This window comes from Corvus brachyrhynchos, unplaced genomic scaffold (genome assembly GCF_000691975.1).
Source record: "Corvus brachyrhynchos isolate BGI_N302 unplaced genomic scaffold, ASM69197v1 scaffold152, whole genome shotgun sequence".
Classification (NCBI taxonomy): domain Eukaryota; kingdom Metazoa; phylum Chordata; class Aves; order Passeriformes; family Corvidae; genus Corvus; species Corvus brachyrhynchos.
Window position 1 is genome coordinate 7,513,899 of NW_008237447.1, and position 27,582 is coordinate 7,541,480.

At 40.1% G+C, this 27,582-nt stretch overlaps 1 protein-coding gene across 3 annotated transcripts in view; it reads right to left on the reverse strand.

The window, feature by feature from the left end:
- Window positions 1–27,582, reverse strand: part of LOC103613710 (SAM domain-containing protein SAMSN-1) — an 83,051-nt gene that overhangs the window by 3,381 nt on the left and 52,088 nt on the right. For all 3 annotated transcript variants that reach the window (XM_017731521.1, XM_017731520.1, XM_008631540.2), the window contains 6 exons: window positions 14,369–14,440; window positions 13,627–13,782; window positions 11,526–11,646; window positions 9,976–10,127; window positions 7,654–7,860; window positions 6,486–6,636 (listed from right to left, as the gene is read on the reverse strand). In XM_017731521.1, coding sequence (XP_017587010.1) covers window positions 6,486–6,636; window positions 7,654–7,860; window positions 9,976–10,127; window positions 11,526–11,646; window positions 13,627–13,782; window positions 14,369–14,440 — 859 coding nt within the window. The remainder of the gene's footprint in view (window positions 1–6,485; window positions 6,637–7,653; window positions 7,861–9,975; window positions 10,128–11,525; window positions 11,647–13,626; window positions 13,783–14,368; window positions 14,441–27,582) is intronic.

The window sequence follows — 27,582 nt, forward strand, 5'->3', positions numbered from 1 at the left end:
TGCTGCTACTGGCAGCGCAGAAGTAGTTCAGCACAAATAACAGTGATGCCCCAGTAAAGCCTTGTCCTGAGTGTGTCTTTAGCAGCACCGTCCCACCAGGGCAAAGGGAACCAGGTCTTGTGCAGCACTGGGAGCCCTCCTGCTCTGCCGCCTCCCCCTAATCCCCTCAGCCGCCTAATGCCGCTTGCTGCCTTTTCATCTGCTGCTCCGGCATCATCTGCTGCCCTGGCAAGCACTGACCTAAAAAGTGCTAATCCTGTTTACATTTTCAAGGTCAGAGAGGAGCCTCCATCCACTTTGTTTGTTTTACAATGGAAAGAAGACCAAGTAACCAGTGGATTAAAAGGAAAATGCAGTCTCAGTCACTGTATTAGTGCCTTGTAACTGGTTGTCTAGATAATCTGAGAAGTTCCTACATGAACAACAGATCCTAAATTTTTTTTTAATCAATGTCTCCCTAGCGTGTTTCAGGGGAAAATGCACAGACAAGACTAGAACTGAGATTTCTTTTTTTTGAATCTGAATTTAGGTCAGTTAGGAAAATAAGAAATTTCTATTTAGAAAACATACATATATGTAAAACTTCCTGTAAAACTAGTTGAATTTTCTTACATGAAAAACTGAAAACTGAAACTATTCAGGTGTTTGAGACAGTAAAAATGTTGTATTTTCTATTTTTCATTCTAAGCAGAAAAAGTTGGAAGAACACCCCTCCCCCTCCATTTTTATGAAGAAAAGACTGAAAGCAAATTTTGGTGCCTTTTTTTCTCTTTAAAGCAGCCTGAATATTATGCAGTAACTACTAAACCACTTGAACAGGATGCTGAGTATTATAAATATACATAGCACGCAATTTTAGATATTGCTTCATGAGAAAAGCAAAGCAACTTTTGCTCTTTTTCTGATTTTTTTTTTTTTTAAGCTTTTGGCTCTTCTGTTCTACGTAAGTCCTTTCTCTAACACATACATGCTCAAGTTCCACATTAGGAAAGGTAGGTTTGCTGCCTTAATCTTTGGATATCAGAAGAAAGCTACGCTGCACAGAAACCAGGAATTGATAAAATTGAACTGCCGTTAGATGTTGCGGAATCATCAGAAATAACTATCTTATCAACAAATGGAAGTCCTATCATTTTTCTACTGTAAAGCAGTTTCACATAAGATAAATGGCTCTCAGTCACTGTTGTCTATGATATGGCCAGAAGAGCCCAAGATATGCATCATTTTGACACATGTATTCCAGTACTCCTTTAGATGCTAGGATTATATTCAGACTTCTGAAAAAAATGTGAGGCCTTTAGCCTTGGTAAGAGGTGTGTGATGCATCTCTTATCTTCCTCACTATTTGGACCTTTAAAATGAGTTTTTGTTATTCAGTGACTTAGATATGCACAACACGTGCAAGGATAGGTTTCTTTTTTCCTTCACCAGCACCTTTCCCCTTTCTAATGAGGTTAAAGTCCTGATTAGGGAAGCACTTTAAGCTTGGGTTTAAGGGAATTCAACTCAAGAATGCACAGAGGTCACACTGACTCCTGTGCGGTTATGTCAGTTTAAACCAGATGAATGGCAGGAGGCTTAGATCTTGTCTTGGACAAAAAGAAGGTCACCCAAGAGCAAACCAAACTTCACGAGTGTGCCCTCTGAGAGTTTGCCTTTGTGAGTTTTGTCCAGAAGAACTGGGCTAGGAGCACCGTGCTTCAGGCTGAGTCACTTGCCTGCCCTCCTGGGAGGTGCAGCGGTGCTGTACTGAGCAGAACCTCTCAATAACTAAAGAGAATCACAAAATCACAGAACCACAGGATAGTTGGAACAGACCTCTGGAGGTCATCTGGTCCAACTCCCCTGCCAAGGTAGAGTCACCTGAAGCAGGTGATGCAGGAATGTGTCCAGATGGCTTTGGAATGAGAGAGGGAGACTCCATGCCCTCCCTGGGCAGCTGCTCCACTGCTCTGCCACCCTCAGTGTGAAGAAGTTCTTCCAAGGTGAGCTGAAACTTCTTCTGTTTTAGTTTATGGCCACTGCTCCTTGCCTGGTCACTGGGCCCCACTAAACAAAGTGAGACTTGAAGGATGAAGCCAGACCTCCTTTGTATGTACACAGGCCATGTATCACCTGTACCAGTTAGACCATCTAAGTGTGAAACTGAGATGAGAACTCACAAAGCATCAAACTCAGAAAGGAACATTTTGAACCAGTTAAGGGCGATAATTCTTGAAAAAGACACAGAGAAACCTGAAGTGGTTTGTGCAATGCTTTGGGCATTGAAAAGACTAAATATTTGTGGATATTTACAGACATGCAACTTAAAATGCTGCATTCACTGAAATCAGTGGCATAGCTTTTGTGGGAGGGAAAAGTTACTGAACTGATGTGAGAACTTGCGGTGAGAACAGAAATGAGAAGCTTCTTTTTTTATCTAAAATCTGGAAACAAACAGATGTGCCTGAAAAAAAGGTGAAAAATACTAATATTCATGCAAGGATGAGCTTCCTTGGGAAATCTGGCAGTATTATGTCCAGGCCAATGAGTTGTACCACAGTACAGAAAGGGAGACTGTCTTTGAGCACTGTTTGACCTTGACACGATACTGTGTGATCCCATGGATTGAAAGGGACTGCCCAGTGTAAAATGACACTCTTCGTGCCTGATTCTCACATAAGGAATGTGACTGAGAACTGAAAGTCGAGTCCTTATCTATCTCCTATCTTACTGTCCACGTACGATAAATAAAGAACAAACCTTATCTGGTATTAGTAGTGGAATTTAGAGTATGATCTGCGCTTAAATATGAAAAGTAAGCTAAGGAAATGGATTAGGGGAGATAAGTATAAAATATTATCCCCCAAATTGCACATATTCACCTTTTGGGGTTTTTTCCATAAAATGAACTGTATGCACATATCCAATGAAGTCTCATTTTTCTTTAGTTCAGAATAGCTTCGGACTAATGTCACCCACTGGACTTCAGGGATGAACCTCTTGATTTAAATCATCTATGTGAGAAGGAATCAAGCCTATTTTGCACACACAAAAACGTGTGTCCTGGGAAGCGGTCAAGAAAAGAAATTCCAAACTTCTTTTATTACTTTATTCATTAACCATCCAGCAACTGCTTCACTTTAAAAATAGCATCATACAAAAGCACAGACATCCATCTCCTGTCTGGAAGCCATCTGGGAGAAGAATGGAAAGTTATTAAGAAATACTTTATGAAAAAGCCTTTTTTTTTTTTTTTCTCACAGAGATGAATTAATGGAAACCAAGAATTTTGCCCCAAATATATAGGTCTGACCAACTTCTAGAAAATCTAAAAAGATACCTGAGAAGGGGGGAAAGGTCATGAGGAGCTTACAAGTCCTTGTAGTTCTAGGGTAGCCTTGCTGCATGAAGTACTTGAAGATGATGAATTTGGGCCTGGACTCCCAGGAAAGTTAGAAAGAAGATAGAGCAATACTAGGAAGGAAAATTCTGCTTAAAAAACACTATGTGGTAGCATTTGCTAAATAAAAATTACTTTTTTAAATTCAGGGTATAAGATGGGTAAAATTTTTTCTTTCAAATTCATTCACTGTAAACCACATGTAAGATTAAAAAAATGGCACTGCCAGAAATCCTGTATTTTGCATGGTTGTAGGCTGCACATAATGTGGAAACTACTGCTGCAGGTCTTTTGGTTTGAAAACTCAATAAATGTTTATTCTGCAAAATGAATTATACACCACAACTATGTGTTATGAAGAAATTACTTAGTATAACATACAATAAATATCAAGAAAAAGCCAAGAAATGAAAAATGAATTTAAAGCCCTGTAAAAACCTCTGGACATCTCACAAGATCAGATTTCATATGAAAGAAATATGAAATCTTGTTTTACTACATTTATAGGAGGATCTAGTAAAATGAGGCTGTGTTCCAGCACACTTGGCTGTTCTGAATAATAGCAGAGTCACAAAAACTCAGAAACCCTTGTATTTCAACTCTGGGCCATACTTGACACTCCATCCATTAATCAAACACGTGCTTCATGGAAGCATGAATGGATTGCAGAGACATGGAAGTCTTCCAAGCTCTGTGAGAAAGACAGGCTTAGAACAGTAAATACAGTCTATGGCCTTAGCTTATTTTTTCATAAAGCAAGAAAGTGAACTTTTTACCCAGAAAGTGCTGAAATTCTATCTAGAATGCTCTTGCCCAGTAAACAGATTACTTTGTAGCTGTGGGTAATTATGCAGCTCACTTCTAAGCAGTGCACAAAATCAATTTTAATTAAAAAATCATTTATGCTGGGCTGAGCCCTGCCCATTTAGGAAAAAAAAAATATATTGACCCAGGAAAGTTCAGTCCAGATGCAGAATTCACTTTCACAGTAGCACCCAGCTCTTTCAACCCAATTTTCCAATCTGATTGACAGAAGGACAAAGAGGTCAAATGATTCGTACGACGCATGTGGAGCTTATCCACAAGATCATCTTGACGCCCTGTCTTTCGTTATAACAACTTAACAGATAGCTTCTATCCATTTTGGTCTTTAGTATCCTCCTTTCTAGAACAGGTTGTTCAATTCTGCCCCTACCAGTCATGTGACAAATGCTCTGATCCTTTTGCAACCAGACAAGGCAAGGATTCAAGAATCAAACTAGGACAGTATTTACTCATGGCTTACCTTAAAGTATACACGAGTCTTACAAAACTCAGCTAGACTTAAATGAATGCTTATAGCTGGTATGACACAAAAAGATGTTGTGGTTCTGGTCACTGTGAGCATTCATAAATTCTGGGAAAATTATTTGATTGAATTTGAGTACTGGAAAGATTTGCTCTACCTATCTAAAGGGCATGTGAAACAAATATTCATTTCATCTCTTGAAATAAGGCTACAGTGCCATCACTGATTTTGAAGCATGGACCACTTTATAAGATTTAATGTTATTATTCCCAGAACTGTTACAAGATTTTGAACTATTAGACTACCATGCAGATAACATCAGGGACACTGTTTTGCCTGGAGAAGTGACTTAATCGTATGCTGCCAGTGTAAGGAGAACCTGATTTGGATAATAAAGGTAAATTTATTCATTTTCAGTGTATGGGACATGTAAGGACCTTGTTAGGTTTGGTCCTTGCACAGGTGTATGTAGAATATTAAGTGTTAAGACACCTTCAGAAGAAAGGTTCAGTACTGAAAGCTGCTTGCCCTGCTTTTTGTTACCCAGCAAATATAAACAGCAAACCATATTCTCACCACTACAGAATAGTTTGGCTCTCGTGTGGTCTGTTAGAAACCACTGTGTTCCAGTCTGGCTTTCACACTCGTGCACAAGTGCAATCTTGCATTTTTATTTTCTGTATTTCTGGTTTTAAATATTTCAACATTCACAATAAAGGGTGCAGAAAGCACAGCAAGGCTGGTTTCCACAAAAAACACACTATACTCAGTATATACATTTTCAGAAGACTTCCAGGTTGATCGCTGCAATAAAACTCCTGCAAAATGTAACCCTTTTTTTTCTGGATTCACTCTTTCAATCGCTGCTTCTACGTAGACAGCCCTTCAAGAGTTCTTTTCAAACCTGTCATCTCACAAAGCTATAGACCAGAAAGAACTTCTGAATCTGGAGGGCAAAGAAAACCTTTCTAGTGCCACTCCAGCATGTTTGCAAGAGCCCTACCTTCCCCTGGAAGCTGAATAAGAACAGGAACAACTGAATGTACAAATGGGGCCCAAAAAAGGCCCAAACATTCAGCAAAAAACCTGAAAGCTGCCTACATACTGAGGAGATAATAAGTGGATGCCTGACAAAAATTGGTATTAAAATATCTCAGGAAGACATTGGTTTTGCTTCTCTCTCTTTCCTATCCTTCTCAACAGGAAGCACACATCTGATGACATGACTGCTCTGCATAGGGGGAGTATGCACAAATGTTGATGAAGACAAAACACCTCCTGTTTTAGCCGAATGTCTAATTAAGTAGATGCTTAGCTGTAGTTTCTACAGAATTGACATCAATTATTTAAAAGTCGAAGTCAGACTGGAAATACCATTAAAATACCATGAGAAAATGTTTTTTTCTGTTCTGTATCCTAGCTTTTCCACTCCCCACGAAAGGAACAAGTAAAGAAAACAAAATGGTGATCAATATACGTGCATATACACATCCTGTATGTTCAGCTTTTGGAAGCTCACCAGAAACACAAGTTAGATTAATTTTGAAAGAAGAATGCAAACCAGCTACAAGTGTGTATATATATATATATATGTATATATATATATTTTTTTTTTACAACACTTTTCTTCCAAAAAAGCTAATTTGGATAAGGATTTAAGTGTGGGATGAAGTGAGGGGAGAAAAAAATTTGTAATTATCTGCAGAATGTTGTGTAAAAAATTAAAGAAAATTCTTTACTGGAGCTGTTTGAAATAAGCTCTGTTTTGGTTGAAATATTAGTGCATATGACTTTTAACAAAGCTTAAACACTTACTGTCACAGTCCTGGAGATTTTCAATTGCTGATAACAATCTTGCCCTGTCATCTGGGTTCGAAATATTTAATTCAATCAGGTGGCTTTCCTGTAGATCCTTTAAGTCCTCTAGAGTTTCATAGCCATTTAGCAAGAGGGTTGATGCATACTCCTACAAAAAGAAACAAGCAAATTCTCTCATGGAAACAAGCACTATGTTTACTGGAGGAAAAGGCACAATTTCACTTTTACTTTCTGGCCAGGATGAAATGGGCTCCGTTCTCCAGTCCAATTGCCTCACCTTTGGCAGAGATGGAGAGCAAGAGGGGACAGAGGCAGACACGCCTGGGAGTCCTCCTGGCCATGCCAGCACCTGTGCCTGAACTCCATAGCACAGTCCAGCAGCAAACAGGACCAGGGCAGAGCTCTGTCAGAAATTATTTAATCTGCTGAGTGTCTGGACTTTTGTGGGTCACTCCATGAGTGTCTCCCATGCTGAACCCAGGAGGGCCTCTGAGGAAAGGAGTGCTCTGCCCTTTGCACAGGAGGAGCCCCTCGATACAAGCAAGGGGAGAAGCTGAGGGAGCCCTTAGCCCTGCTGTGTCACACATGGTCCCCTTGAGCTGTGTGTCGAGTCAGTACAAACCTCTGTGCATGCTCCAGGGAAAGGAATGTTTGCATCAGCAGCAAAGCAATTACCCTTATTAAAAATGTTACTTGTAAATCATGACCTCATTACACTTTGACACTCAGTCAAGATCTAGGGTTGCAGAGAGGGAGAAAGGCACAACCTGAGCACAGTGCAAAAACACTATTGCTCCCTAAAGATCACAAGAAATTAAGAGCACAAATTCTCAATTTTGACACTGGAGTCAGACTTCAGCCTTGTCCCTGAAGTGTGGCCAGAGCCACACATCTCCTATGCTTAGGGACACGGATGCAGTCAGGCTGACCTGACAAGTCACCAGTGTCCCTCTGAGTGGAGTCTCCTAGCTCAGCCACATGATAAGGTAAAATGCAGTTCTATAAGCCACTCACATCAGATAAAAGACAGACACGAGGTTGCTTTGCTTTGCTGACATCAAAACTGCTGAAACCTTCCTTTCTCCTCCTGCCTGTAAATGACATTCAAACCCGAGCGCACAGAAAGGGAATGTTTCAAGTAGAGCTGGGAAATGCGTTGGCTGACCTGCAGGTGGACACATTCCAGGAGCTCTTGCAATGTTTTAGGCTTGGTCCTTTTGCTTCTTCTGTGTGGGTTTATCTTTCTGGGTGCAGCTTCTTCTTCCAAGATAATATCCACGTAAATGAACTTGAAATTTCCTACTTTGTTGTTCAGCATGCCTGTCCATATGCCCATGGGAGTTTTGCAGATGATATCTATGATGTCTCCTTTCTAGAACAATAAAAAAAGCACACCACTTCTTGTAAGTCTGGTTTGTCATATGTAGCTTTTCCTCTATGGACCAAAACCAGCACTAATCAGTGAGAAGTAACTTCTTTTACTTACCTAGATTTAGTGCCTCTACTTTTATAAAATCCCAGGAAATAATTACAGAAAATGGAGCTATTTCTTATCTCTAAACCTTTGCAAAGGAGAGGTGAGCATAAGCAGCCCCTCTCACTATTTTTGTGCTCCACTTGGTCCCTGAAAAGGGATATGGTTTCATCAGCAATTAACTTTTGTCATGGCCAGTGGGCATAGATTTGGCAAAAAGCAAGGGATTACTGTAAGGTTATTTTCAAAATACGTGCCAAAGCGTTTACAGAATAATCTTATTATCTAGCCTCTCAAGGGTTGTCAAAAACAGATAGCTGATCTATGTGAAAGGTGGACTCTTACCCATTTTACAGTAAAAAGCACTGGCTACATTTCTCAAAGGTAATAACGAACATTAACTCCCTTAACAAATATGAGTGCTAAAAAGGGTGACAACACAGCTGCTTCAAGAGGGCTTTTTGGTAAAAGTGTTCACAGCCACGCTGTGAGAACCAAGGTCTCAGCTCAGCAAAACAATCATTCTGAGTAATTCTCATAGTAAAAAGGCTCTTACAAAGTCATACACCCTACACAACTTGCTCCCAGGACCTCAAAAATGAGCCCTCTCTTCTTGGCACATACACAGAAAGATGTTGAAAGCCTTTAAAGAGTTATCCAACAAATGCCTACTTAATTTGGGATTCTGTTACAGTTAGAAATCAAACTCAGTTTGTTAAGATGTGTTCACAGCTCCAAGACTTAGATCTTTTCTGGTCTGGTCAAGGAACAGCAAGTCAAGTAGTCACCCTAGTTTTGGTACAAACCCAAGTACAAAACTGACTGTGAGCTGGTGACCCGGTTTAGTCAGAATATGGGGCTCAGAGCTGTGAGCACATTTGAAATGGAAACTAAAAAACATTTGTTTAAAGCTCTGTAAGCACATGTTATTCTACAAACTCATTCAGGCTCAGGAGCTTCAGATGTGGATACAGATCAGGATTAGGCAGTGGCTCTAAGCCAAGCTGAAGATACACTTTGAATTCAGACTCAGGGTACTGAAATTTTGTGTGATAAATATGGGGGAATTCAACCCTAAGTACTAGTTTATAATTCCGAAATACACTACCCTGGGGACTAAAACAGAAACTTACATGAGCCAGCAGATATTTGCCATTTCATGACCAGTTAAATAGTTGAAACAGTTAAACTGTATTAAAAGAAATGCCCTAGATGTGGGTGGAAGTGGAGGGCAAGTGCTGAAGACTGCAAGTACCAGCAGAACAACAGCTCTCATGTACGCCAGAGAGGAGGGGAGCAAGTCTGTGTGAGATACAGGTGAGGATTTGGCAAAAAGAAGAAGCTGGGAAGAAGAAAGGAGTCTGAAGTGTGAATATAATCTGGATATGAAGGTACTTAAAAAGAGGGAAAAGAAGTCCAGATTACAGACATGAATAGTCTGAAGGGCTGGGCTTTTTTTAGTAATGTTTAGCTGGGCCCCTGTTTGTTGCTCGTCTTCCTCACTCACACAGCCCAGACACCCCTGCCATGTCTGGGCTGAAGAAAGTTCACAGTTCAAAGGGAGGCTTAAAGAAAAGTTTAATGGAAAAGCAAGCTGTTTATATTAAATGCAATGGGTGCCACTGAGCTTTGGATATAGCCTAACTGTGACTTAGAAAGCTGGGGAGACAACTTCACATCCCATGAGACTTTACTCTTTCTTGCTACAGACCTTGTATGTGGGAAGCAACATACAAGGTTGCTTCTGAGGAAAGCTGGGGTATGTAGATAGATACTATGAAGAGGTTCCTACCTGGAATCTTTGCCTTAAAAAGCCTTTAGCAGCACTTGGCTTTGCAGTCTTGTGTGAACTAAGTCCTTACAGAAGCATTGTGAAACCAGATCGGCCTTACTTTTAGAGTGTTCCACATGCTTAAGCAGTAAAAATTCATTATTAAATGTATTATTTACATGTAAAAAATGGTCCCTCTGGCATTGTTAGTGGGAAAGAAGGAATTCTGGTGGTTGTCTTACCTTGATTTTCAGTGAGTCAGTGTCATAAGGACTCGGTGTGAAGTCGGTGTGGACTTTGGCTCTGCCGCAGAAGGGCCCGTTGTAGGGGACCTCATCGTCAAAGCGGAGGCTGTCCCTGTTGCTCGTGCCATCAGAGCAGCTGGTCACCCCACCTGGGAGAGAGGCAGCTTGAGAGACCCCTGCACCAAATGCCCAGACATGCAACTCTGCACAGCAGCCAAGAGGAAAGTGTTCAAAACCACAGAATCAGAGACAGAGCATATTCTGTGTGGGTTTGACACGTCCCAGGATAACTATATTCAATAAAAATCATGCTATAAGAGACAGAAGAAAATGGGTAGGACATCTTTCATTAATATCTTCCCTACAGTAATCTTTTTCTGGTGATGATGCTAATAGACTACACATTTTACTTACAGACTTTTTGAAATATTACCTCTGCAGATTAATAAAATGTACCCTAAAAGTGCAATTTAGGGAATTAATTCTGCTGAACTTCTCCTGTTTATTCAGAGAAATGAAAACAAGTGTTGTAGAAGTTATTTTATTTCATTCCAGAGCTAGCTGAAACATCAAAGGAACCTGCATTGCAGAGGGAAATTTTAATCTTATCAACATTTCTGCCTGTCATTTTATCCAAGTTGAGCAATAAAATATCAGCAGAGTAATTCAAGCAAATTTGAGCAAGCTCTGCAATATCCCATCCAAATATGTTTTTAGATAAGAGCAGCAGTGTGTTGGAAGTAAACTCCCATATACGATTTTCACAAATCACGTCACAGAAAATGATCATAAAAATGGTTTTGTTTGAGGTGATTGCTTAAGTGCACAGTTCCATCTCAGGGCCAGATTAACTCGAAGTGCAAATGGTCTGGACTGCAGCTCCAGTCTGCACTCAGGGCTCGGGTGGTGCCTGCAAGGTGGCACAGCAGTGTCACCAGGGATAGCTGTGGCCTGCCACCCAGCAGATGTCCACAGCAGAGCAACACAGAGAGAGGTGGAGGCACATTTCTCATCAGAGACTCCTCTGCCCTCCGGCTGAGACCACCCTGATGGGGGAGGGTTTTCAGTGGGTTTCTGGTGGGCTGTGTCTCTCTGCATCATGTCCCAAAGCTGCCAGGTCAGACCCACATCCCCCACCATCTCAGAGAGACTTTGTCTGCCTCACATCTCCAGGGCAAAGGATGAACTCACAGCCAGTCCACCAGGAGAGGATGCTTGAGTGGCTGCACACAGTGATTGCAAACCCAGCACTATAGCAGTGATAACCCCACAAAAATTTATGGCATATATACCAGCAATATCCCCTATAATTTATGTTATTTTTTTTCTTCAGTTAGTATTTCCACTCTTAAAAACACTCAAGTTATTTCTGGAGAGATGTATATCTACCTTAGCTGCTACCCATTTAACCAAATTACACTTTCGTCTGCCAGAACGAAGAGCTCTCTACCATCACATTTTTGATCACCAGCTCTGATTCCACAGACATAAGCAATAACTATATTGATCCAGTGACTCAATAAGAAGTATAGGTGTCTTGTACTTACTAGATGAGCTCTGGCCACTGTTCAGACTATAGAGACTTTCCAAAGAGTCACTGGTTTTCAGGGAGACCTTCTCAGTGTGCGTTCCACCACCAGGATCACTGTCATCTTTTCCCTCTTCATTCTTTAACACAAAAATAAAATGTTAACCCAAGAAACATATTTTAGAGAAATATTTTTTGTTTGTTTGTTTTAAAGCATCACTGGAGATTATCTCATCATTGCACTTTATTAAGAACTACTTTGTGAGAGAAAGCATTTTAAAAGTTGATGCCTGCTACTAACCATACCCAACAATCACCCCCAAGTATTTTATGATCTTGGAGAAATTCCCTGTCTTGTTTCTGTCCCACTCACTTCATCCCATCCTTGTTCAAACAGATAAACTAGTAAGACTGCAATACACCATGGCAGCTGAAAGCTTATAACAGGAAATTAGTAGGCAGCCTGGTAAGATTTTGTCTGCTTGTCTCAGAGAAGGAAATATAAAGCTCATTTCTGAAAGCAGGTGGTGAAGAGCTGGCTGACACAGCTGTGTTTTACACTGAACTTCTGAAGATGGTGGTTACTTGGTGGCAGGCTGGGGACAGCATGCACACATGTAGGGCACTGGTGTGTTCTAGCAGCGTGCTCACCACGCTATCCAACATACACCCTGGCCTCAAAATCCAGTGCATTTCAGAATTAACAGGTGCATGTTTCTCTCACAAAGTCTAATGGTGTATGAAATTGGCCCCTTGAGTTTATACCAATAAATCACACCTCAGGAATCACAGCCTATTCAAAACAATAAGATCCATATTTCAGTCACATTTAAGTTAGAGACGATGTAACAAATGAAATAGGGATGATCTTTTAAAGGGAGGGATTTTTCAACAGAATTCATCATGTTGCCAGTGGGTGTGATATCCTGATGCACCTGAAACTTCCTTCAGCACATTGTATTTGGGGAAAAATTAATTATTCACCAGTTAGATGATGAAGTGAAGCAAAGATAACAGTGCTTGCATGAAGCAGAGACCCACTTGGGTACACATCAGGCAGAGCACTGAAATGAAGAACTATACTGGTTTTCAACAAGAACTGTGCTTGTTACACCAGCCAGCAGCATAACCCACTGATTAATCAGGAGGCTGCTATTGATTGTCATCAACTCCTGCAGGAATGAAGATCATGCTACATGTGTGTCCAACCAGATAATCCATTGAATTTCTGTCATGGGAATTGTGGCTTTAAATGTGCAGAAAGTAAATATAAAAATATAACAAACATAAAGTTCATTGATTGCATTTTAGAGAAAAAAAAAAAAAGCAAACTAAACTAATGAAATAGGGATCCTTGTCTTGGACCTCCAAAAACTATTTAAGGGTATCCTGTGAAACATTATTTTCTACTTGTGAGGTTCCTCATTTATGTTCCTTACTTACTTGATATTGACACATGTGGGATAGGATGCAGACTAGCTAGATTTTTTTAGGATTGTTAAGTGTGGCAAGTTTTTTCCTTATGTTTTTAAAATTTGGAACTTACACAATGTACTGAGAAAACAGGGTTTGCAGTATGTGCAAGATTATGGTTTTTTTATGTTTAATAAAGATGGTTTCACTAAGATTAGATAAGGTAGAAGGAGATAAGGCATATGAGTTGGAATTATCTAGGATGCTGCCTGACCTTTACAAAATGGACTTCAGAAATAATTCTTGAATTGGAAGATAAATTCTTCTAATGAAGCTTTTTGTAAACTGAGTATCAGATTGATGATGAGGTTCAACCGATACTCCCTTGTGTCCGCATGAGGAGGTTTTTTTTTTATGCTCATACACACATGCTCATACAAATGTTCCTTGAGGAAAAAGCAAAATTAAATGATGTAGAACTCCTGTGACTCTCTTGGGCCCTTACTACGTGATTTGTGTGTACACTAAAATGCACATGAAGGAACAGGTACGTACCAAAAGCTGGCTTAATTCAGTATGTGTTGTTACCCTGGTTATATGGTTTGTCACAACTGAGGACAGTTGAAACATGAATAGAAAAAAATGCACATAACATGTTTACTTCACATGTGTTTTCAACAAACGCGAGGCTCTTAGGCTGTATTTACCATCTCCTCAGAGAGTGCCTTGATGTATTTTTTACCCATCTTTTTCTTCATGGTAAGTGAAATGGCTCTCATCTTCTTACTCAAACTTCCTCCATTGTTTGCTGCTTTGGTTGGTACTGCTTCCCCAATGTCACTTATTGTCTCCAGCTCAGATACCTGTTTTGAGAGCAAAAAGTAACCAATAACTCGCCACAAAAATAAAATGCAGGATATTGAAACAGGAATTACAGGGAAATATTAAGGACACTAACACAGTTAGCATGACAAAATTCAGTCACGGCCATTTGCCTTGGAAATTGTGTACCTAAACAGGTTGGCAGCACAGTACTCTATGTGTGAATGACAGAAAGAAAATATATTTTATGGTAGGAAATGTTGTTACCCATTATTAATTGTCCCTAATGCAAATTAGAATTGAGGCAATTTTTGCAGAGGTCTTGAAAACAAAAGTGAGACATCTGTGGGTTACTTGTAAAGTGCTGGTTACTTAGGGCATGCACCAAATTGAAGTGCACTTCTTTGTGGTTTTTTTTATAAATTGTTTCTAATTTTCACATCAAAGTGCCAAACTTTAGGTGTGAATCTCTTCTTCATTTTGGCAAGGCCTCAATCACTCAGACAGATCCAGGTACACAAGCAAAGTTCTCAGCATTGTAACATTTACACAATAGCTTCCCAGTGCTTTTGCATAACTGTCATGGGAAAGTGAACAGCAGAAATTTAAACTTTGTGTTCTACACACCTCAGCTGAATCATCTGTCTTTGATATTGAGTGATGCCTGAAACGGTCGAAGCTTCCAAAGCTGCTCGTGCGCTGTAAAAGAAGAGAAGACAAACCTTGACTCACTGGTGGTGTTTTGCTTTGTTCTAAGAATTAAAACTGTCAAGCCACCTGTTGGTGTCAAAATCCCTCCCGTATCAGTGGTCCATGAACAGCTACATCCAGCTAGAAACAAACTAAGAGATGACTGTAGGGCAAAAGAAATGGTGACTGCACAACCAGAAGTAGAAAAATGAGTAAGAGAAACAATATTGCTTCAAATACTAACTAGGCAATGGATATGATTATGAGTTCTTCTACATCTGTTTCACATCACTTATGTTATAGGTATGTAAATAGCCATGCATTATTTGCAGGTAAGAAAGACTGTTGTTTATGAGTTTCGAGGAAAAGGTATTTTCATAAATATGATACAAGCGATAGACTTGGGTTCGGTGGTGTAAATTGTGGCAATTTGTACAATGTACTTTTTCAGCTGGGGAGGCAATTTATGGTTCTTTACCATCAGGAACCAGCAAGGACTGCTGAGGATTATGAATACATCTAGTCCAAAATGCACACAGAGGGAGTAAGTAACAGAATAATCAGGCAGGCCTCATGCTTTTCTTCCCAATTTTCCAATTAGAAAGTCTGATTTTTAAACATAAATGGGTACAATTTTCCCCTGTGCCATAGCTTTATTTTGCATAACAAAGCTGCATCACCTGAGCTGTGCATTAAGAGACAGTGAATGGATGGCTCTGACTTCCTTCTAGTTTTTACTCTTTCTGCATGTGGTTAAATAACATGGGAAGCAGGGAAGTGGCACAGCAGGTTTTGACGAGTGAGGTCATACAGAAATAGCATGCCCAGGCAGAGCTGCCTGACACTGCACTGCCCATGGTGGCAAAATGAATAAAATTGGCATTGATGACAAGTCAGGAGTCTCTTTAAGTGTGGCGCTAATAACAGCCAGAATTTGGACATCTATCCACTCTACAGCATCTTCAAGAGCTTGTTTTTATGTCTTCACCAATACTCACAGCTAAATCCAGAATGACTTGGGGTTTTTTAAGTATTTCCCTCTTCTATCCTAAATGAAAGTCTTTAATGCAGTATGAGAGTTCTTGAGCAGGGTTCACTATTATATATGAGGCAATATAATCTCAGACTATTTTTGAGTATTCAAAATCCCCTCTGGAGGAAAAAAGCACTGAACTAAAATAGCAAACCACAAAATAAATACATTCTGTCTAATTTAATAAGTAATTTCAGGCTATCTGGGCTACAGCTTTCCCTGTACTTATTCATCCTTTTACCTTGCCTATGTGATTTCAGCCAAACTAGTTCCTTGTTCCATTGATTTCTTCCCCCACCCCCAGCCACATGAGTCATCTTTTCATCTCCCCCAGGTTTCTAAAGCACCCACTGTGCACTCTTCACCTGGCATGTCCAGCTCCCTCCTTTTGCTGTCCATCCAGGAATTTCACAAGCCTCAAAAGGCCTGTGAGCTCCCAGCTTTCCAATCTTCTCCACCAGGCAAGAATTGTCATGAGGCAGCCTCAGAAGGAACAGAGGTAGATCATCCTTTGGGCAACAAAAGAGGAGCAAAGGACTGTTTTGGGAGCCAGTCCCTTTGCCTGCCTTCACACTGCAGGCACACTTAATGGACCTGCTTCCAGAGAAGTTAAGGAGAAATTCCTCTTTGATATATTTCCCTGTTTTCCCAAACTTATTTATTAAGCAACTCTGCCACCTCTCCCAAAAAATGAATGTGGACATAGCAGTGGGAGAGGCCTGAGGACAGTCAGATGAAAGAGGAAAGTGTACCCATATTTTTGCTCTCTATTCTAAGCAGTGTAGCTTAAAAGAAAAATAACATCCTTTTTCTTTTTCTTTTTTTTTTTCCCTCCTATATTTCTGGGCATATCTAACCTGAAAAATATTTCCAGCCAAAGGTTATTTGAAGAAACTGACCCAGATTTGTGAATATTTTTGGATAACTAGAGTGACATTTACTATTCACTGAAGGAAGAGGAAAAAAAAAGACAAAAATCACACAGCTTTCCTCTTAATTGTTTGTAAAATCTCTGTTGGCTAAATATTGTGGTTTATTGGTTTGTTTTTACATTGTGAAATTGAAAATTACAATCTGAATTGTACACTTAATTTTATCTAAAATTCCCATCAAGAACTTTGCTATTAAGTAGATGAAGAGCATCCTGTGACAAGGGGTTAGCTCAATAGTATGATATAAAAACACAGCCCTGAGGATTATGGTTCTATTAGACAGGATTAACACCTTTCGCTAGCTTGTCAACCCAGCCAAATGTGCCCTGCAGCACAGAGCATGAGGGAGAAGAAGGGAGCCTGGGATTCACAGCAATATTTGGAAAGTATAAGATTGTCTCAGCAATCCCTAAACATACACTGACCTTTCTGTTGCATTCCATCACTTCAATATGTCTAGTAGGAATAAGTGTATATTAAAGTGCATATGTGCTGGAAATCGTTTAAAAGGAACAAGAGGGAAAACATTGTTTAGTGTTGGTCTTACCTATAAACAGCTTGAGCACAGGGAAATCAGTTATTCTTTTTTGACCCTCGAAACAACCTTATATCCTACATGAGCAGGAGCCTTGGGCTATTTTGTAGTGTACTTCAATGTTGCTTCATCCGTATTAAATATTAATAAGGGTTACAGGATGATTTCCACTGTTCTAGATAATGGTCTTGCTGCACTGGAGAGCACTGAATAGGGCTGCTTCAGCAGTTCTCTACTAACTTTTTCCATTAAGTAATCAATAGGCACCACCTTTTAAAAATGTATCCAACCCCATTATACTGATAACGAAAAGCAGATTTAGGAGCTCCTGGCTGCAAAGGGAATGGGACTATTACTTCCCATAGTGTCAGTCACTGCATTAGTGTCAGGGAACACCTACTTTGTGAAGATATGGACAGGCCTTATTTCCAGGTGAAGGGAAGCTTTTAAAGTAAATGCAAAGCTACTATAGGAAAATTCACTGTTGACTTTTGATAACAGGATTCAGCATCCTATAAAGTTAGGTGGTTTTTCTGGCTCAATTCATGCAAGAGCTACTCAGGGATATGTTAAGCAAATACGAATTTGCTCAGTAAAATCTAATGGAGGCATGGGCAGAGAGAGAAACAACTGTGTTTTCTCAGACAGGGACTGATCAAATAATTTCTATAAATCAATGCATTGACTTCCATCTCTTCCCGTTCAGTATTCCAAACTAACATAATAGAAAATATCAAAGATACATTTAAGTATTTGAAAACCTTCTTCCATTTTCTCCTATATCATTTATTCCCTGAAATTTAGGAACTTTAAATAATCCTTTTAAAGGGATAAGTGCTATGTAATTGTTGTTTATTTTAATTTGGACAGTCTGCAGTTGATTGTCTGGTTTGTTGGTAAATAGCCTATAATTTTCCCTAGAAAATAATATGCTATGTATGCAAATAGTAAGACAACAACAACAGGTTCTGCAATCCATGTCTTTCTGTTACAAAACATCCTTCCCTTGTAGGACATATCATAGGAGAAGTAAGTTCTTGTCCGTGAAAAATTAGTCAGAGCTTCCCTGTGTCTAAAGACAACCCTTGAGCCAAAACTGACTGCAGTTATCCTGCTAAATAATCATTATGGGAGATATTCATCCCATATTTTTCTTTGGACAATTCACACTGCTCAGCAATCTGGTTCCCTGCTGTCAGAAATTCCGGCCCATTATATTTTGCTTCAAGTCCTATTCAAAATATCTTTCAAGTCCTGCATGTTGCAAAGGCTTTGTACTGACCCTCTCACACAAGTAAATCTCTTCAAATTCCTCCATGCATTTTAATTTTTAGCTTCCATTCATCCTTAGACTACCCAGACCATGTAAGCTGTATAGGGGCAAACGTGGTCACTGGAAGTAATAAAAAGGGAACTCAGCATATTGCTCAATTTCCTTGACTGCCACAGACACTTGTCTTCTTCCCTGTTTTTTGAAAGCAGCCACAGCAGCTCTCAAAAGAACAGCCTGTTCTTGCTGCTCTGATTGATGGAGATAAGTGGAGATCAGGATTTGATTCATTTCTTCTATTCTCTGATGGTTCTACTCCCTTCAGAAGGAGGAGACCACTCTGAGAATGAGAGAGTTACCAAGTAGGGATGAGTATTTCCACTCTGCTATCTTATCTTCTTGCATAGATAATCAAAAGAATTGTCTCTTACTTTCCCAGATGGCAAGATAGCAATTTATAGCTTTTGGGATGTTCTGTGGAAAAGAAAAACCCTCAAACCAAACACCACCAAAAAAATCCTCACTTCTGTATGAAGAATGAGAATTTGCATAAAAGATTAAGTAGCTCTCTGAAGGGTAAAGGAAGCAATGAAAGAGAAGACATCATGACCTCTCTACTACAGGGAATTTTTCCTATTTACACATTAGTTACACATATAGAACTTCTGACCACTAACCAACACATTAATATAACTTTATAGCCCACATGGAACACGGCCTAAACCTTGCACTTCACCAGTCAAAAGCAATAAAAAAGATACAGCTTGTTCCTGATAACTCAAATAGATCAATCTACTGAAATGGCATTTTTAACTGGCTTAAAAACGACTCTATAAAAGACTGGTTGTTATTGTGGCCTGGTGTTCAGTAGCTGCATGGAGGTGGGGAAAGAAGGGAGCAAAGTGGACTTTGAACAGAACTGCTGCCATGAACACCCTAATTTTAACAGTGAAAAAGGACTGGAAAAGAAAAGCTGAATTAAAAAATGAGTTAATCATACCTAACACTCCTCCAGGTGAACAAACCACGCTCTCCAAAGTAAACACTAAGCAGCTGTTTTATCAGTTCCTCTATCTGGTACCAGCCTCGGTACCTACTGACACAAGGCACGTAGTTCCCAATAACCCAGTCATGCTTGCCAGGGGCACCTTGCACTGGGCAGGTGCTGGGGCAGCTGAGATCAAGGGCAGAGCTGCTGCTCCTGCAGCTAAAAGAGGGTGGGATCTTTTGCAAGGTCTGTAAGTATTCCTCTGGAAGGGGGCAGCCATGTAGGACATCTGAGCAATGAGGCAATTTCGTCTGGCAAAAAATGGGCTGTGTTGATTAAACAACTTTGTGAGGGACTAAATAAGGAAGCAATTTAGGAAACGCCAGTCTTAACACTCGGAAAGTTTTGTGCAAGTGAGTGTTGCAAAATGTGCGAGGGGGGGAAGGGATCTGACTCCACTTTCTTTAAATGCACATTGACCCTGAATTTTGAGCACTGTCGTTCCTGCCCAGTTGCTGCAGAGCACTCTCAGTTCCCAGTGAGAAAAGTCACTCCAAGTGCTCTTCTGGCAGTCTGTCCAATTCTGGGAGTGTGCACACAGGTATTTGCAGTAATTATGTAATTAAGACTTTATTATTTATATGACATTTAATTAAAAGTGACTTTCAGTGGCACACAAAACCATGAAAAGAAAATGACTTTAAAAGAAGGTTAAGGATGTGTGACAAACTCAGAGGAGCTATGAAAATGACAGTTAAGGATTTGGCATGATGTGCACTTGCACCTCCCTGCTATCCTTTTTTTACCCTTCATTTACACATGGGCCGAAACACCGAGGGATGAGCCTTGAAATCCACCCTCCACAAAACCGTCTCTGCAGTAGAGGGGAGCGCTGCCTGAGTAAAGGCTGGTTAAACACTACGTAAGCATTGCAGGCTTTGATCTTTAATCTCTTAAATACCAACTTCTTTCCTCTCCTGAAACTTCCTCCTCTTCAAAACAGCTGAATTCACAGACGAATTCTCACATTTTAAAACCATATCACCTAGCAGCTTCAATTAAAGTCCTTTCCCTGCTTACTTATATAGCATGATTTTAATAATGCCGTGTGTTATCTAGGTCCTGACCTTGCAGGGTTTGGCTGGATTTCCTGTGTAAGAGAAATTACTCACAAGCATGTTTGTTTTAAGTGAAGACAAAAATACATATGCCCAAAGAGGAGCTGAGAAGAATTCAGCCCCAAGGGCTCCATTTTACCCCCACGCCTGTCCAGCACACCCACAGTGGGGCAACCAGCGTGCTCCGGCAGAGGAGGTGGGAATGTGGCTGTTCACTGGAAGGTGCTCCTTCGAATGACCTTCCAGGTGAAAACAAGATTGAAAAAATAACCTCTAAGTCACAGTCAAGTCTGACCGTCCCAAAAGCTTGTTTGTTTTTTTTTCTGAAGAGTAAGCAAACTTCAGAAAGCCCTTACACGAGTTTTACTGCCCTACTGCAGTCTTACCCTTGATAACACGTAATGACCAACAATAAGCTAATTCAAAGAAACCTGGGGGAGGGGGGCAGAAAGAGAGTTAGTTTTTATTACTTTTAAATGAGTGTTTGATACATCATCTTGGTTCCCCTGATTAATGTTCTCAGAAAACTCAGCCATTGGAGTTGTAATGTTTCTGCAAGCTTCCCTACAGCAAAGCCTAGCCATTAATTCAGTGGCATATGTCAGCTCAGCAGAGCAAGGTCACTCTTCTCTTTCAAGGGGAACCTTTTTAGAAATAATAAAACTGACAGAAAGTTCTTTTTTGCATGCTTTATGTCACCTGAGGTTGAGTGCTGCAGTTAATATCACAGAGCTTATAAACATTCCCATCTTCAGCAGCCTCCAAACCCACTGGGCTCTTAGAACCTCAACATTTTTTTTTTTTTAAGTAATGTAGTGACAGCTTTATGTGGGGCAGATATACAGTATGTAATCCTAAATGAGTAAAAAGTAAGTAAAAAATGAACAAATCTTTTCTTGGGCATTTTAGAGGAGAAATTTTGGAAGACGCTAAGGACTGCTGATACTGCAGGATGTTAGTGCTTAGAGAAAAAGATGTAGGATTAGGGACTTTATCTCCATGGATGCTTGCATCTTTGGATAAAGGGAGGAAATTTTAAAATGCACCAGTCCACCTCGTTTCCATTTCACTGCTAACTGATAGTGCGGGCTGGAAATCTGTATAGGCATGTGATGTAAAGAGAACACAAAGCTAATTGATCTATTTATGGAATGATTTTGAATTTGCAAGTAAGGATGTCCTAGTCATCTGTTATGATAACTAATTGCAACTGGAACTTATTTATCGGGGTACAAGTACTATGGAGCATGATAAACAAAATAACTAGTTGAGGAATAAGATCCAAACAATAGGCCATTTTTCCCCCTCATTATCTCCCTTCAGACATCCTGACTACACTTGATTAATGAATCCATAGTGAGATTAGCTGAAATTGCCTTAATGGAGATGCACTACAGTAGAGAAGCAAAATTCACTGCAGTATCTATCATCAGTCACTGTGAATTTGAGTGCTTCATCAGATCTATATGTCCATTTATTTAAATTATTTTTATCTTGGAAAACAAAGCAAAAAAAACCAACAAAGAAAATACTATGCTCATTAGGGTGGGTTAACTTTTGGCTCCTTTGAAATGTAGATCAGGGTCACCATTTTTTATCTTTCTCATGTCCTCCCTTGTCAAACAGCTGTGTTCCAACGTTGCCTTATTGTCATCCACAGGCCAACATTATCCTTATTGTCCAGTTGAAGAAAGCACATGTGGCACTTCATTGCAGCTTCTCAGGCTTCGAAAACTGCACATGCTCGCACAATTTATGCCTGGGAATCCTAAATATGCTCCTTGTAATTTTGAACTCATGAAATAAGTTCAGCAAGCTTTTGGTTTTGTATGGAAGCTGAAGGAAGGTTGCCAGCTCAGGGTTTCCTCAGGAATTGGGACTGCCTGAAAATCCTTCTTAGTTTACAAGTTATAATGTATTAAATTCCATGTTTGCTTTGTAGTGTAAGCCCTATAATTGCAATCCTAGGGAAAAAAAAAATCTAGGAATACGAAGATATCATCCTGATTCTGTTCAGGTCACTCCAGAAAAGGAATTAATACAATCAATAGCTCACTGGGGTACCAGTAAGGGCACATCAATTCCTTTCTCTCCATTTGATTATCTCTGTGGCATGAGTTGTTGTGATCATAGCTCAGTGGAAAACTACAGCTTCATTTCATGAAAAACAAATGTACCAGGTGCATGAAGTGTGTTTTCATTCTGACACATGAGAAAAGTGAGACTGCGCTTTTCCCGCCTTCCCTGCTCTCCCAACCTCCATGAAACCCACATGTAGCTGAGAGACACTCACCAGTGAGATGCTGCTACTGAGGCAGCGACAGCAGCGAGGGCTTTGAGGTGTTCTTTGAACCCCAGATTTAAGGACATTCTCCAAATCCTACTGAAATCAGCCCTATCACTGCAAAGGGGACTGTGCCAACTACAAGATTTTAAGCTTTCATGAAGGGGTAGGAAGATGTTGCCTCTTCCCATTCCTTCAGATACTGGCTAAAATCCCAAACACAAATACATTTTCGAACATTTTACTACAATTACCAGCATATATTAGTCAAGCAAATATAAACTCCGTTACAGAGACAGGAAGAAAATAATGTAAACATGCCAATAGCCAACATGAGAAGAGCCCTGCCATGTGCTTGTGCTAGAGCTGAATGCCTGCTCTACCATCATCAGTCATTTCATGCACTCTCTCCACAGCTTCTTGAGCTGCTCATCCATCAGTGAACGATGTCCCCTTTCCAGCTTTTTGAAGCGGTTTTTGAACCTAACATCTGATCTTGAAGAAGGAGGCAGGAAGACAGAAGAGTAAGAGAAAAACAGCACAACTGTGGCAAGTGAAACAGTTCAAGAGTGGTAGAGCCAAGCATCCCCTTTGCACAGGTGGAGGCAGCAGAGAAGCCGCGTGAGCTCACTCAGCTGTCTCGGCCACTGTGTCGTCTCCTCTTCCCACATCTGCTTTTGGCTGTGCTGTCGCTAAGTGAAGCTGATTTCTTTATCTTATAGCTGCAGCCTGTCAGTGACACAGCTCCATCTCTGCCTCAAACGTAATGGTAGAGGGAGGACATGACACTGCACCATGTTTTCTGGTTGAGCAGAACTCCTCTAGTGTTTATCTTCTCCCTGAAGAAACCACGAGGAACACTGCAGAAAAACCTAAAGCCAAGTACTCAAATATTCAGGGACTCATATCCCACTTTGTCCTTCAACATACCTGGAAGAACAGCAAACCTACTACACCTTCTAATGAGGTCAGCATAGACAAGTAGAGGAACTTTCACTTCTTACAGTTCTCAAGGAAGTGACCATTCAGCACGTCATGGAAATCAAGTACAGCAGTGTTAGGTTACATGGTTGTTCTTGAGAAGATGATAAAAGAGATGAAGACATAGAAGGGGAGGAAAAGGACTAAAACTCCACCCAGAAGACATAATGGTGCAAAACACCAGATCACTGGAGCTTCTTCCCAGAGAAAACTTGTCAGGTTCAGTGATGGGTGATGATTAGAGGTAGAAGACCCTTTGCTCTTGACATTCAGCTTTCCAGAAAGGGGCCAGAAGATGTTATGACTGGCAATTAAGCAGTCTGAAGACTTCATACAGGTGAAGTCATTATCCAGCTTTCTGTGTATCCACAGAATAAACCAAAGAAAGTATGGAGAGGAAAAGTGGCAATAAGGTGTATATTATAGTCAAAGAAGTAACTTCCCTGAAGCAGTTTCCAAACTTTTCCCTAGGCTGAAATTTCACCCTCAAGTTTAAGAAGAAGAAAAATAGTAAGAACATGCTCTTGGGTGAACTGTAAGTGGAATAAGATTTTAAAAAGCTACAAGGGTAAGAGTAAGCACAAATACAGAAGAGATTTCCCTTGGGAAAAAGGTGGTCATTCATCTTCCTGTGGAATAACAACAGACATACAACACACCTCTATCTGATTCATGAAACAAAGCCATTAGGATGGTTTAAAGGATATATGATTTGCTGAATATTCAGAGCATATGTAATCTGTAGCCTGGTGCCAAGCAGCAAATGTTGAGCAAAACCACTGACACTGCCAATTTGTGGAAGAGAGTATAACTGTTTCTAACAACTGGAGTAACTCTGCTGTCTTTGTTGCAGCCTTTCAGAAGAGAAAACTTAAGGGATACTGTGATTACAGAGACCCAGAAGACTTTTTTTCCCTTTTCAGGAGTGGGTATTCCCAGCAGGTTCTGCCCACACAGCAAGGGGCTGGTTCTTCCAGCTGAAGTGTTTGTAGCCACCCTGAAAGTGCTTATACAGCTGCCAAGGGACGACTTTGTAACAGCTTTTGTCTGAATTTATGCTGTGATACAGATTACTAGAAGAATATTGAAGTACGGGAAGGATGTAGGCCACATCCTCTGCCAGTCCTGCCCATACATAGTTACTGCTTTTTCCCAGCAGTGACAGATATCCTGACCAATGTTTACTTTGGGGTATTTTGGTTTTCCTAGAAACACAGTACTGAAGTAAGTCAACTGCTCTTAAACATCTCTTAAAGGATTAGGAGGCAACTAATGCTGATTTATGTCACCTTGGTAGTTGTGCTACGTTATTTATCAGAGAGCACAGTTATAAATACTGTAGCTGATAGTCTGGTTTCTAAAAATGGCTGGATAAGGTGGTTCAGGCATACTCCTTGAAATGCCCCTACTTGCTTAAGAAAACAAACAAAAACCTGGATTTGTTACTCTAAGCAAAATGAATATTGATGTGTAAATATTCCCTTCAGCAGATTGCTCTCACTTGTTTTAAAATATTCTGCTCTTAAGGAATTAAGCCTGGCTAGTGAAGGAAACCAAGACAGGGAAGAAACAAGAAATTAAATGAGTATTGTGCAAAGCTGATGAAAATGTAAAAGATGTTGTAATCAAGGGAACACACAAAATCCATCAGTACTGGAACAAGCCACAGATAAAATTTTTACTTTGAAACAAATGCTAGCCATGAGTTGTGTGAGCCCTCAATGAGACTGTGTCTTGATGTGAGCATCAAAATGGAGAGTCTGGTCATCCTGATCACCTCCTGCCAAGAGGCAGGTGAGAGATGGCTGTTATTTCCTCACAAACACTCTGAATCTTTACTTTCTCCTGAGAAAACAAAATTCCTCAAATTTCAAGACCATTCTGGAAGAGATATGTTAACATATATGTTAAGACACAACTTTCTGAAGGTGCTCTTGAAAAGAAAGAATAATTAGCTGATGATTGAGAAGCATGATGATAATGTAAATAAAGAAAACATAGCAGAAGTAAGAGGAGCAGTAACATGCTTGTAGAACCGCCCACTCACACAAGGAAAATAACCCAAGGTTCACTCTAACCTTGTTCCAGTATTTTATGAAGCCTAGGGGAGACAGGAAACACCTTCTGAAGTGACACCTGCAATCCCTCTTATCCCCATCTACACACACATGTTTTTTACAAGTATCATTATTTCTTCCTCTGAACATTCCCCTCCTCCCCCACCCCCATAAAGGCCCACAGGTATTTACACCATAAACCAGGTTCTTAAAAATACTTCCCAGATGTTGTCATCTGTTCCTGCTTATTTACCAGAGTTCAAATGGATTTTGACAAACAGTCTTTCTTCAAGAGGCAATGCAGTAAAGACCTTTAATGACAGAACTATGTGTCATCTTTGCCTATAAGCATAAATTTGCACAGCGGGCAGTACGGTGAAAACAGCTTATCATCAACTCATCACCTCTCATCATTGTTAGAATGAAATGCAAATGGAAACGAACATCACTTCAGTCATGGTCGTGAAAATTAGCATCTGTGACATTAGCAGTGGCTCATTTATTATGCACTCGAAATTTCAGGGGGAAAGAAAAGAATATAAAACTTCAAAACTCCACCAGTCTTTACCTTTGAAATAAAATTAAAACCTTCAGCTTTCCCCACTCAAGGATAAATCCTAGTTAATATTCATTAACACTGAGCAATCTCTTCACTGCAGATCTTGTCCTACAGAAGATCTAATTATGTCTCGAATTATTTTTGGTGTTTAGGTTTGTGGTGCCTATTTTCTATTTTCTTTTCTTTAATAAGTATTCCCCATTGGTGAGGCACGAGCCACCATCTGAGAAAAGTGCAGCGCCAAAAAACTTGCTTATAGCATCTGTCTGCATTACAGGCTCCAAACACTTAGGCAAGCGATAAACTTTACTCAGATAATCCCACTGAAATCGATGGGATCGCAGCTAATTTATTCATTTAAGTCAGAATCAGGATCAGGCCTTCTGTGAAGAGTATATAAAAAGGTGAAATTCTGGCCTCAAGTCTATGGCAAAAATGTGCATTGATTTCTGCAATGTCAGGGTTTCATTTCAAGCTTATAAAAATTACTGGTATGAAATTGTACTAGGGAATAAATTTGAATATTAAAATGTTTCTTCCCATTGGATTTTCCACTCTTTTCTCATAATCCTGAAAACAAATAATGGTTACCTAAGTAAGCAAATATTGATTTAATTAGAAGCTTGGACGTATTTTTGCCTAAACAAAATGCAGAGGCATTGACCCTGAATTGTCTTACACACCAGAAGTAAGCTGAGTTTAAAGCACCAAGTGCATTTGGAAGCAGAATAAGGAAACAAAAACGTCTCAAACCTTTAGCATAAACATAGATCAACTGTCATGTAGAATAATGACACAAGACTTTCTTCAGTCAAGCCAGAAAAAATGGCACAAAGTCGTCTTTGCTTCATGTTGAAGTAAAGCCAAGAATCATCAGGGAGTTCTCAAGTTTGCTGTGTCCGGAGGAATGGCAGAGAGACAGAAAGGAGTAGGTTCTGCCCAGCACATTACATCGTGTGAAGTGGGCAAGACAATGCAGGGATGTTTTACAGATTATTTGCACCTGGACAAATGTGTAAAACAGTGCAAAGTGGAACGCAGAATAGCTGTGAAGTGTTTGAATGGGATTTTATCTGTATGGTGCTGCCTGAAGAGTGTACCCAAGAGAAGACTAGAATCTGTATAATTTCTTAGAGTGTTTTCTCTTACCATTATTCTAAGTTGCTTCATTCCACTCCCCAGATGCAGTGACATCTCTAACATCATAAGGCTCAAAGAGGCTAAAATGCAGGTGATTTCAGGGCTCTTTCCTTCATCCTCCAAGTCAACTGCTCTCCTGCTCCCCAGCTTTCTGAGGGGTGGTGGGACAGACAGCACAAACCCATAGCTGAAACACATCTAGGACAAGCATCCTTGCCCCACTTGCTTTCCTGCTCTGCAGTGCTGCAGGAATG